Below are 12,973 nucleotides of genomic sequence, written 5' to 3'. Positions count from 1 at the left end.
AACTTACTAAATGTTATTTTAAGGATATCGTTGTTATCATAGAAATGTTTGTATAGAGTGATAAAAGCCAAAATGGTCAATAAATTAGAAGTTAAGGTATTTTGCCTTTGTATGACCCATTATTGTTTTGCAGATAATGCAAAGGCAGAATACAGTAACTTCCGAATAAGGGTAAAAGGTCAAGTTTGAGCTAAAAAAAAATTTATGTAGATAAATATATTCATTATGACAACTACTTGGCAAATTTTCATTCTCCTACCTATCATACAATTGGCTGGACAACAAAAAAACTTTAAAGTCATTTTTCTCAGTTTCACACTCTGGTTAGTTAAGGTCTTTTGCCTTTGTAGGGCAGCGTAGTATGGGTGTGTGTAGTATTAATGTAATCTGGACGTAAGTCGCGTGTAGTGTGAACGGGGCTTTAGCCTACATTCGCCATGTTGTTATTATCATGTGACCTACCAGCGTCATTTGCGTCGCTTCACTGACATTCATAAATCCTCTCCCGTGGCCTCATGGCATAGTAAAGTGTCCATTGTACGCACTTCAGAATCTTGCCAGAAGTAGTATGTCATCCGGGTACTTTTTAACTCTTTTATAAGTAACGTTACTGTGAATTCGGAATTCGCCTACTATATAGTAGGAAGTATGCGGTTTCGGATGCAACCACTGAGTGCTCCATTAAAGCTGCTGTAATGATTTCAGCGCACCTAGCGGCACTAAACGGAATTGAAAATATTAACCTGACTCACGAACTTACACCAGAGCAGGTAGTCACAGAAACAAATTTTGATCTCTCAGGACACCTATTTCAGCTAGATCTGTAAGAAAATAGAGACATTTACGTGTGGTATTAAAAAGAGAAAAAAAATTACAGCAGCTTAAACATCCGTTTATTTATATAACTCCTCAGGTAAAAAGGCACATGTAAAACTTTCATGTTGTGAAACATAACCGTAATATTTAATTAGAAAACAGATCCAATGACAGTTTTATCACAATATCTTCAGTAACACTTTACAATAAGGTTCCATTTGTTAACATGACAAATACTGTTTTCAAATTGGTTAATGGTAATTTCAGCATTTACTAATCAAAATATGTTTTTTTTTTTTTTCAATGGACCTGAGCTAACATGAATAACAATTTTATTTATTTTTTTTCCATTTAAAAATGTAATACTGGAACAAATGTATTGCTCATTTTTAGTTAATGTTAGTTATGTATGTGTTCGTGTGATTAAATGAACAGAGACAACATCAAAACTGGATGAAAAGCCGTGAACCGGCTAACGCTTTTAATCTTCTTACCACATCTTCTACAGTTCTCACATCTCCACAGGTGCATTTAAAAATCAGCTATGAAAGAGTAAACAAAGACAGAGTACGCTTTTCATAAAATCTAATTACCAACTCTGTGGCCTAGATATAGGATTAATCCACATCAGCATAAAGACCCTGATTTCAACCGTGAGAGTAAAACAGACGGAATGGCAAATGAAATTTAAAGGCAGTAATTATACAGCACTCTTGTGACTCCAGACCTCACACCTGAAAGTTCTGAGAGAGGAATATCTTCCAGTAAGCACCGTCCATGGTCTGGAGGTGTCACATCGAATTATCTTTCACATTTGCACAGTCTTTTCCACTTAAGTTTCCTCTTTTTCATTCACCTTCTCCATGGAGCTGGAACCATTCAGAGCCACAGCCTCCGCCTTCCTCCGGGACAGTTTTGTGGACCTCCTCCTGATGCAGCCTTTCACGATGGCCGCTACGATCACCAGCAGCACGATGAAAATCAGCAGCGCTATAATCACAGGTACTATGATATTTGAAACGTCTCCAGTGCTCTCCTCAATGTGTACATCTGTCTCATTCGTCCTGACATCATCAGGCAGAGACGTAGGTTGAGTCAGCACAGATTTGCCCCTGTTAACGTTTGAATAATCATTGCTTTTCAGATCAGTGGCGGGCGGCTTTGATCCACCACAATCATCCTTGGCATTGTCCGAACATGCACATTTGTAGGAGCCTTCAGTGTTCAGGCATCTGTGTGTGCATGGTTTGGATTCTTCGCATTCGTTTACATCCACACAGCTTCCGGATGCATCCCTCCTATAGCCTTTATTGCACTCCAGGCAGAGTTGAAATATATCCATGTTTTTGTTGCCTAACACGGTCCAAACTAGATCTTTTGAGCATTTTAATGTGAAATTGGCACCAGAACCACAACGAACATAACATGTGTCCGTATCATTTGAGTAGTCGATTATGTCATGTGTGCCAAATATATCAGGTCGACGGCATGTCACCGTAGCGTTTCGTTTACAAATGAAAGGATGTTCCTGTTTGCAGGTGGCATCTGCAAACCCATTGCTTGTTGCAGCAGTTTCACCATATTTCACTGAAAGCAGCCCACAACGAATATCTAAGCAACTAGCTGAAGGTTCTTTCTCCCACATTTTAACATCAGACTGAGTGCTGTTGTCTACCGTCCAGTAGAATCCTTTAAGAGGCAAATTTTTTCTATAACATATACCTTTATTCTTCTTTAGTCCAATCCAGAACGACGTGGCAGTTTTGTTATTCTTGTCCCAGATTGTTTTCAGAATCTCTGCCATTTCCTTTTCTTTCGGAACGTTGGTAAGGAAACTTCCAGGTAGGCAATGACTCTGAGCAGTACTGAATGAGAGTTTGTTCAAATGAACAGTGTAGGATGATTCAGGCAAGGAACATGCCATGTTGAGAAAGCTCATAAGATATAATCCCGTCCAGAATTCCATGTCTAGACCTCCCTGCCTGAATGCTCTCCGGCTGGAACTAAATGACAATGTCTGCTTTTTTCCCTGGCTTTCTTAGCTGCCCTTGTGAGGTCCTCCCAAGACAACAAGCACAGGAAGTCTGTTCAGCCTTGATACAGCCGTTCACTTCCTCTTGGGTGGTGGTGCTGCAGAAGCAAAACAATCGCAACTATGAACAAAATCGGTTGCTGGTGAAACTAAAGCTTCCATAATACACAATCCCACTTCCAGACTCCCACAGCAGAGTGATAGATGAGCTCAGGCCAACAGGAAAAATCTATGTTCCTTGGCACAGGTCTGATAAACTGTTCATTCATCCACACCCATCACCTTCTAGAGGGTTTTAGGTTTCAATACCTTTGGAAACATCACAACTATCTAGCCTAGCAGGCTGTTCGTGCCGCATAAAGATAAGTGTAACATTGAACAAGGACTTTTCCTATTTATTTAACTTGCTTATTGTGTCTGTAACAGGATCCTTTGACAAAACAACGCTCGGGAAAAAAATTCCCGGAAGCGTGGCTCATTGCATTAGGGAATGCTCTTTACAGTAGTACTATACCTTTGTTTACATGTCACGCTCAACACTGTCAGATTCAAATGTGTGTTGATTGACCTCAGCGTGTGTTTTCAAGAACTCACATGGGACTAATGCGGTGTTGAATGTCCCATGACTAACACAGTATTATTCTGTCCTTCCAACAGGCCGCTTCATGAAAGACCAGCAGATGCTTCCTGGAGGAAATGTCAGTGAATGGCAGGAAGTGAGGTTGCAGGAGCACTTGATTTTCTGTTCTACAATCTGAAGTGTCAGAGAGGTGGGGAAAAAGGACAGGAAATGGAATTATGGGTAACAGGAAAACCAGTATGCCAAGACAGAGCAAAGAACAAGAAGTTGAAATAAAGGTGGTAGACAATACAGGTGTTTTGGGAGAGCTCTGCTGTTTTGTGAGCCAACAATTAACAATCAAACCAACTTTTTAAAGAGAATTATTCTGTTGCTTTTTTAAGTGAATATATTTACTAGTTATTCCACCTACCAACCACCTACAGTATAAAAAAAACTAGCAACGCCTTAACAACAGCATAGCAATGAGCAAGCAGCAATTAAGGGGCCAACTAGAGGCCAAGATTAAGGGGCCAACCAGCTAAAAATCAAGGCAGGGAGCATCAGACCAAAAGCAAAAATGAGTAAAGACATTTGGAGACATTTTAAGCAAAATTGTTGAACGCCCATAAATACTGCAATCACTTATAATGTGACATAATTGCTTATTACCTTTGACCCATACATTTGACCAAAATGACAAATCGTTCCAGAGATACAGCTTTAGATGCAGTTTGGCATTATGCCAATTTTGTCTATCGACACTAAATCCATAATTATTTTCCGACATGGACTGAAAATGATTTATTATAATCAGTTTCATTATAATAGGCATGCTGCATGAGATCAGTCTCATGATTTTTGGTCAAAACTGTTAAAAAACAAAACAAAAAAAATTATATATATCTTCTGACCACTAGGTGGCACTGTGGCAAAACTGTGCAGATACCCTTACGCCACAGTTGTCATAGCACGCACCATGATTGGTCAGAATATACTTAAGCGTTGCAAAGATATAGCCTCATGTCTATTTGGCATTTCATTCGTTTGAGTGTTATTCGAGAACAGTTTGATGAATCAACTAGCCTGGGAAAACCCAGACAACTTCCGGCAAATTTAGATTTGCTCTGAAAGTTAGTCTGGCAAAGAGCTCATTCAAGCCCATTTCCAATCCGCCGAAATCGAGGCACCAATCAGAAACGTTGGGGCGGGCTTTACACGATGACGACAGCGCTGGGATTTTGAAGCAGATTTTGTAGCCTACATTACAAAGATGGATGCCGCCGTCGAACATCACTCGTTCGAATCAGCTATCGCGTCTGTTTTAAGCGGTTTGAACGTTTCATTTTTGTTAAAAACCGAGCAAAGAACAACACTCGGAGATGTTTCTCCTCCGCTCTGCATACGTCATCTCCTTCATCGCTCTGATTGGTTTTAGGTCTATCCGCGACGTCCGTTGGTGACGCCCCTCTGGAAATGATTTGTCTATGACACTTTGCCAGACCATAACTCAGTTACAACTGAGAATCGTCTGGTTTTAACCAGGCTATGAATCATGAATTCCATGGGGGTTTTTTTGTCAGCATGGTCTGAAAATGATTCCAATCCATTTTTGTGGAAATCGGAACAACGGTTTTGGAAGAGTTGGCAAAAGTAGTTTTTTAAAGAAAAACTTAATAGCAGACAGTAAGTTCAGCCGACTATGGCAAAATTGGTATATACAGTATGTTCTCGGTATGACTCAGAGAATATATCAAGACCAGTTTCAATAAGATTTTTTTTTTCATTACCCAAAACAAAAATGACCGGTAACACTTTATTTCGATAGTCCACTTTAGACTTTCTACTAACTATAAGTAACTTTGCAACTACATGTCAACTAACTCTCATTAGAGTATTAGTAGACTGTCTGCTTAATATCTGCTAACACTTTACTTTGATGTTCCCCAACAGATATTCTACTGACTATAAGTAACTTGGCAACTACAAGTCAATTTATTCTACTAACCCAAACCCAAACACCTAACCATAACCTAACAGTCTACTACAGTCCACTAATACTCTAATGATATTTTTTGACATGTAGTTGCAAAGTTACTTATAATTAGAATGTCTAAAGTGGACTATCGAAATAAAGTGGAACCCGAAAGGGTTTTGAGTACCTTCAGGTAATCGTGCCGAAGACACATATCTAGTTTTGTAACGATACCCCAATGCGCTCGTAAAATATAGCATTTTACGACGAAGTTCAAAATGGCCGACGCTCGAAATGGCCAACTTGGGAAAATTTGATATCGTCTGACTAGGCATGTCATCTAGAATCTAAAGAGACCAGTTTTGTAATTTTCTGTCAAACTGGTCAGACGTTACCCTGACTATGTCAGACTTCGTACTTCCGCTCAATTTCATTTCGCTTCTGTACTCAGTCTGAGACAGCGGCCTATCTATCCGTTTTCCTCCGGCCTGAAAACAGCCGGGCCAATCAACGAACAGAGGGCGGGCTGAAAGCCGTGACGTAGTCGCTAAGCGCCGAGTTTAAGATTAGGTCAGGGAAATCGAAAACGACCGCGGATATGGAGATGCGGATGCAATTCGCTTTGTTGTGGAGAATATTCCCGGCATTACCAAACTGAAGCCCGAACAAGAAGAGTGTGTATTAAACATTTTGAATGGAGGTGATGTTGTGGCCCTACTCCCGTTGGGAAAAATTTATCAACTATTACCGATCGTCACAGAGAAACTGGGGAGCCTTTTGACAGGCCAGTGTCTCCTTTCTTTTCCAGGTCTTAAATGTTGCCATGACATGCTGTAATCTTGCAATTAAGTTGTAGCATTTCCGACAGACTCGAGATGAACAAAGAGCTGTGTTTAACAGAACTAATCCTAACTTTGACAGCAACTTCAGACAAGCGCCCCCTAGCGAGAGAGAAAACACTTCTCTATTATGCCATTCCAGACTCAGTCTACAAAGCAAAGTGAAGTAGCAGAGTCTGGTATTACCAGGCTAGTCAGAGTAACTTACAAGCAAAAATTAAATTTTTCATATCTCCTGACCACTAGGCGGCACAGTGGCAAAAGGTACTGCACGTACCCTCAAGTCATGCTTGTGATTGATTACACGTGCCAAGTTTGTTCTGAATACGCTAAAGCATTGCGGTCATACTGCCACACATCCATTTTGGAATGCTCTACGTCAAATTCGTTCACACATTATTTGAGAACGGTTTGACACATCAACTCATGTTTTTTTGTCGCAATGGTCTGAAGATCTTTTACATTTTTGTGAAAATCGGATGGTCAAGGGGGAGTTGGAAAAGGTACGTTTTTTTCAGAAAATTCAAAATGGTGGTATATTTTTCATGCCAGTTGGTGGCACTAGAGGGATTGAGATACAGAATCCAAAATTGCTGTGGTTAATGTTAGGACTGTCCTCTGTGTGCCTGTTCTTTACTGTTCTTTAGTAGATGGTATGTGTGTATTTATAAAAACATAAATTTCAAATTCTCTAGTACTGAATTCCTCCTACGGCAAATCTTGAAGGAAGACAGCTAGTGAGTCATGATTTAATTAAAAGTGGGTTTGAAAGATACAGCCCATGGCAGTATTGAATGCCAAGAAATGCTAAACTGTTAACTTAAAAAATCTGCTTACTTCATCAGCTCCAGACAGCTTACATCACAACAACCCTGCAGACATGAACAACTTAGTTACATTGCTGGTTAGCGCTGGTCTGATTGGTGGATCAGCACTGCCATGTTAGTCAATCTGGTTTTTCGAATATTCCCTTTCCTGCAGAGTGTTATATAGCTGTTTGTGAATGTAAACGTTCTGCAAAGTTGTAAAGTCAAAAGTGCACGATAAATAAAGTTATTGTCTCCCAAAAGAAAGAATCGACTCTGCCGTTACGAGTCGTTTTTGTATTCGAATCCTACTGCTTTACGGTTCTACGTCACTTGAAGAAACATTTGCATAATGCCCACCTGTTGTACGTTGTCCGTTGTCCGCCCAAGAACAACTTGACCGGCCCACAATCACGTCATTTTACTGACGACTTCTTTTAAAATCTCGGAGTTCAACGGTCAATACCCAGTTTATTTGGACGATCTTGCTCCTCAGAATCAAAACCTGTAAGTATGAATAATTATTGATGTTTATATTTTCTACCAGGTGTTCAAAATACTTAATTTTGTGTCATATATTGTGTAAGTTTCCGGCTAACTGGCTAACTCACGTTATTACTGTCTTACTAAAATACTAGCAGCTGTGGGCTACTATTAACGTTACCTAAAACTGTCTATTAATGCAGATTTTACGAACGTTTGCTACTTCAGTCATTCACGTTAGTGCTGGGCGAACATGCACCGTTATTGATGCAGTTAATACAGGTCCCGCATATGCACTGCTATAAATTAGAAAAATACACATCGGTTTGATGATGGACTTACTCTTGTTAATGCCGATGGTGAGGAATTACAGTTGAAACGTCTCATAATGTACCTCAAACTGAGTAGCGTATCACCGAGAAACGTCCTGCTCGAGTCGTCCTTGCGATGGAGGTTTGGTTTGAATAACTAGTTCTACCATAAAGACTCAGAAGGATTCTCGAATAAAATAGAATTTAATTTGTGAAAGGAGTTTACAGACAAAAAATAAAAGTAGATGCTCGACAAGCTCCGTCTCAGAGTTCTTTGGCGTAGGCCCCGTCCTCCGTCCGGGTCTGAAGGTTAGCTTGTAACGTTAGGTCCTGCCTGATGTTAAGCCCCTTTCACACAGCGCTTTGAACCCGGCAAATTGCCAGAGTGCCTTCTGTGTGAACGCAAACACGACCCGGGACTGATGCCGGGATCGATGCCGGGTTGAGATATATCCAGCTGCAGACCCGCAGCACCACCAGTTTCAGAACCCCAGTGCCAGAACCGGAAGTGAGGGAGGGGCGGAATTATTTACAATGACACAAACATGGTTATTTTTGCAAGTATTTAAAAATATTTAAGATCGTTGCACCTTTTAAATAATATTTAGGGTATGTTTTTATTACACAGTGAGTCACTGCTCGTTGTATGAACTATAACTGGTATGTGACAAATAAAGAGCAAGACAGCGCTGGTGTTGTTTGAAGACGTGAGAGTGCGCGCGCGCGGCCAGGGCTCTCTCTCTCTCTCTCTCTGCTCGTTAAGCGCCCTGTCATGCGCAGCAGTCATTCTATTCTACATCACTCACCGATCAAATTAGGCATTGACGGGACAAAAATTTGCTTTGGCGGCCGCCAAAAAGCGGACGATCTGACGGGTTTTAGAAGATTTAATACAACCTGAAACTAAAAAACAGACCCGACCTCTATTTGAGACCGGCCTTATATTTGCCAGACCTGCAGCCACACCAGGCGTGTAAAGAGACGATCGTCTATTTGGGACTCGGCTATTATTTGAAGTAGGCTACGGTACATTTTTTATGGTTTCTTTTAAAACAATGCCGGATTTTCTCTCTCTTTTTAGATTTTTGACATTATTTTACATAAAGAAAAATGCATGCTGCACATGTTCTTGTGAAATAAAGTATATTTTATATAAAATGACCATAAGTTTCAAGCATTATTTTTCACCATCATGATCAGGAAGTAACTCTCATAATACAATGAAACGGATAACTATATAGAATTATATTACACAAAATCAATGTTTTAAAATGCTTATTGTACTATACCTTAATGTATCATTATAATACGTATAAAGTATGACGTTTCGTGTGTAATAATGCCGTTTTGTGTCTAAGCAAATTACGCTCCAAAACGTTAGGTGGCGTTACTCGGTTTAGAACGTAAGCTCCGCCCCTCACTTCCGGTCCTGGCGCTGGTGTTAGAACGTAAGCTCCGCCCCTTACTTCCGGTTCTGGCGCTGGGGTTCTGAACCTGGTGGTGCTGCGGGTCTGCAGCTGGATACTATTGGCCGGGTTGGGGACCTAGTAACATTGTCGTGTTCAGACCCGGAACGCGTGCTGTGTGAACAAAAGCCGTAACCAATGCCGTGTCGTAATGATGACGCTGAAGTGAAGTGAAAGCAGGCTAGTGAAACGGTACATAATGCGCTAGTTTATGATCGAATCAGAGAAAAAAATGCACAAGCGTGGTTTCTCCAGAGAGAAATCGCAGCTCATAAGCAAACTAAACACGTTGCTGAGACATAGGGTTGCCAACCGTTCCGTATAATACGGAATCGTTCCGTATTTGACACATAAAAGGCTTGTTCCGTATTGAACTGATACGGAACGCACTTTGTTCCGTATTTTTAAGAATCAATTCAGTGCAAATCCATGACAGACGCATAGCTTCTAATATATATGTCAGACAGACTATGATGAATGAACGAAGACCCGCTGCTACAATGGCAAATTCGGGGACTTGGCGCCACCTTGACGGGCTCTGACGTGTAATGACGTAGAGTTGGCTCATTGGTCGCACGTCAGAGGCGCCCGCGCCATTGGATGTGCAGTTGCCGCAGCGCAGCCTGAGCGAGCCAGACGCTCAATGTGCAAGCTGTGCAGCTGCAAATGCATTTTACAGGCTTCAGTAAATCGAGTAAAATTTCCGAAGACATTTGTAGGCTATGATAAGAAAAACTACTAACATTTTTGAAAAAATAAATTTTGCACCGGAAAGAACATTCTAGAAGTCTAATTCTATTGAATAAGTTCGCACAAGGCTACAGAAAACTGTTGTGTTTATTTTTCTTCAAATGCAGTCTAAGCCGATGAGTTTCAAATGTTATATGTTGTATTTGTTTAAGTAAAAAATAAAACGTATTATACCCTAATCTAAACAAATACATGGTTCATTTTTTGCAAAATGATCATGATAGCCTTTATATATCTGTGTGGTTAAGTCTTGTATATTGATTAAGCCTACTTTGCTATTCTATAAAATATAGGCCTAATAAGTTGCATTATAATATGATATAAAATGTATGAATTTCAGGGGGCATGTCACTACCACTCAAATCCCGGGTTGCGTTATCCGTGTATTTTCCGGAATCTCTGTGTGAAAGGGGCTTAAGAGGCAGGGGCGGAGCCTACCCACCCACTTTTTTTTTTTACTTTTGATGCGTATAAACCTGTTGTAGGAGTCGGAGACCTCCAAATCAAAATTAGGAACAGCATAATTGGGGCACTTTAAGCAGTCCAGCACCAAAAACACAACATATGCTGGTCTTTTGAGTAGGAAACTGCCTCCTACATCAGCTAATACAAGCACCTGATTGCCTTGACAGGTGTGTAGTTTCACTTTATCTCACCAGAAGCACATGAATTATGCTGATATGCTGTATAGAAAGATGTCAGTGGAAAAAATAGCTGGTTTCACCACTGCACATTTTAGATACAGGCTGTCTACTACCTTGTCTATCAATGTCAGACCAAAACTCAGTAGTGTAACAAGTCAAGCCTGTGCCCTTATGCACATTTTCTTTAACTGACCCCAAATAACTGACCCCAAATAACAGGTGCAACGAAGAGGTTTATAGACGTTCACTGTAGCACATCGGGAAAGCACCATGCCAAACACATTGCTACACTGTTAAAAAATTCTCCGTTGTTTTTACGGAAAAAAACTGGCAGCTGTGGTTACCAGAACTTTACCGTCAAAAATACGGTATCAACGTTTTTGGTTTTACAGACTTAACTTAAAATTTACAGTATGCCATTCATTATCTGATATAATGATAATTTACCAACCTATTGAAGTATTAATATCTGTTTTGTTCCATTGTAATACACTGACAAACAACAACCATCACAGCAGTGATGAGGGTCACATGATAAATCAAAGCTCATCATAAGCAATCTTTCACAAGGAATTTAATACTATTATATTGAAGCTGCACAGTGTTATTCACACAAACATTAAACACCATCATGGTACCACACATGAAATTTAAAAAAATGCAATAAACATTAATTTAACAACATTAAATGTAACATAAAACCCTAATGTACATAACTGATTAGAAAAGAACTAAGAAAACTAAGAAGAGAGAATCATAAACACGGGACGTGATGGTAAACTGTCCATTGTGCCAATGGATGATATGCACATGAGATTTGCCTTGATGTTGAGAGTGGCGTGGGAGCTGTACCTCTGTCATGGGAAAGATGTAAATTTCGGGACACATCATCAGTAATGTACCTTTGAATCAGGGGGTGTTTCGGCCTTTCAACACTAGACACCCTCATCAAAGGTGGCCAGCTACAGGGTGATCAAACCTGAGCTTGTGTCCCATGCCCAATCATGAAAATTGCCTGGTTTGTTACATGGCGCTGCCCTTGGGACTATGCAAGGCAGGAGGCGTCCTCTTCCCTGAGTCAAGCCTAAGGCTGACCGCATACCTTGTTCAGCCTCCTCATGGAGGGTTGTGACATGGGTTCTCAAGTGGGTTATAGGGTGGGGGATTAGTGAGTGGGTCATGTTGATGCTCTTTGAGCCCAACAAGGGTCCTTCCTCTTAATCCATATCCACTGGCTGCTTCTTTCGGCCGCTTCAGAGATTGATCTAATTGTTTGTCGCAGAGCCTGTCCACGGATGCCAAGGTCTTTCAGCAGTCTGATGGTAGAAGAAGCCACAAAACCTCTGCATCCCACTTCAACCGGATAGAAGAAACAGTTATTTCAACAAAAATAAATCAAATGTGAAGTGTCATGCAGGGAATTGTGGGAATGTCAATTTACGGTTTTTCACTGTAAATTATACAATGAGTTGTTCTTTTCACTTTCAAAAACTTTAAATTTAACGGTATTTTACAGTAAAATTACATTAAATGTACCGTTAGATCTATCACAGTTATTTACCGAATATAGTAAGGAAACTTTCTGTTAACCAATTAACAGTTTTGCACTGTAGCATTTTTACAGTCTTTTACCGTTAAAATCACGATCATTTTTTACAGTCAACGCAAAGGACATTTATATCTCATTATTTTCAACGGTTAGCCTGATAAATACATATTCTCTGTAAAGTAACAGGCCATCTACACCCAACACAAGAGCAGTTTAGTAAAAAAGTGAATAAAAACCTAATAAATTGAATAAACCGATGAGTGCTGCATAAAAAGAAACATTGAATGGCATACATTGCTCTCTAGGAGAAAAAAAAATGAAATGATTTTTTCCCCTTTCCTACAGATCCCGGTTTTGACATTCAGAACAAACATTCAGTTTTTTTTATGTATGTGTCACGTTGAAGGCTGGTCAAATCATGCAACGAATGATTCCAAACACAGGAATACGGAGAAATAATACCTAACCAGACTTAACATAAATGTTAAAGAGAACCGACAACAATTAGCTGAAACATGGGGATAAAAATAATTATTTATTTATTATTCTTAAATATGAATTTATGTCTAATGTCTATTTTTACACTTTATATGTTCATATTTGGTCATTTTATAGCTTGAAAAATGTAAAAAAAAATATTGTTAAGCATGCGACGGTAGCTTCACGAGTATAATTCTGATTTGCTCTTGGTTTAAGACTCATCATGTTTATTGTCACAGTATCAGCTCTGTGTGAAAATTAGA

At 39.9% G+C, this 12,973-nt stretch overlaps 1 protein-coding gene across 1 annotated transcript; it reads right to left on the bottom strand.

Moving 5' to 3' along the window:
- Positions 1-1,266: 1,266 nt before the first annotated feature.
- Positions 1,267-2,877, bottom strand: clec14a (C-type lectin domain containing 14A). Its single transcript, XM_056256105.1, has one exon. The coding sequence runs from the start codon at positions 2,780-2,782 to the stop codon at positions 1,649-1,651; it is 1,134 nt and encodes a 377-aa protein (XP_056112080.1). The 5' UTR covers positions 2,783-2,877; the 3' UTR covers positions 1,267-1,648.
- Positions 2,878-12,973: the final 10,096 nt, after the last annotated feature.

This window comes from Rhinichthys klamathensis, unplaced genomic scaffold (genome assembly GCF_029890125.1).
Source record: "Rhinichthys klamathensis goyatoka isolate OS25496 unplaced genomic scaffold, OSU_Roscu_1.1 h1tg000123l_1, whole genome shotgun sequence".
Taxonomy (NCBI): Eukaryota; Metazoa; Chordata; class Actinopteri; order Cypriniformes; family Leuciscidae; genus Rhinichthys; species Rhinichthys klamathensis.
This window is presented reverse-complemented; position numbering and strand designations above follow the sequence as displayed.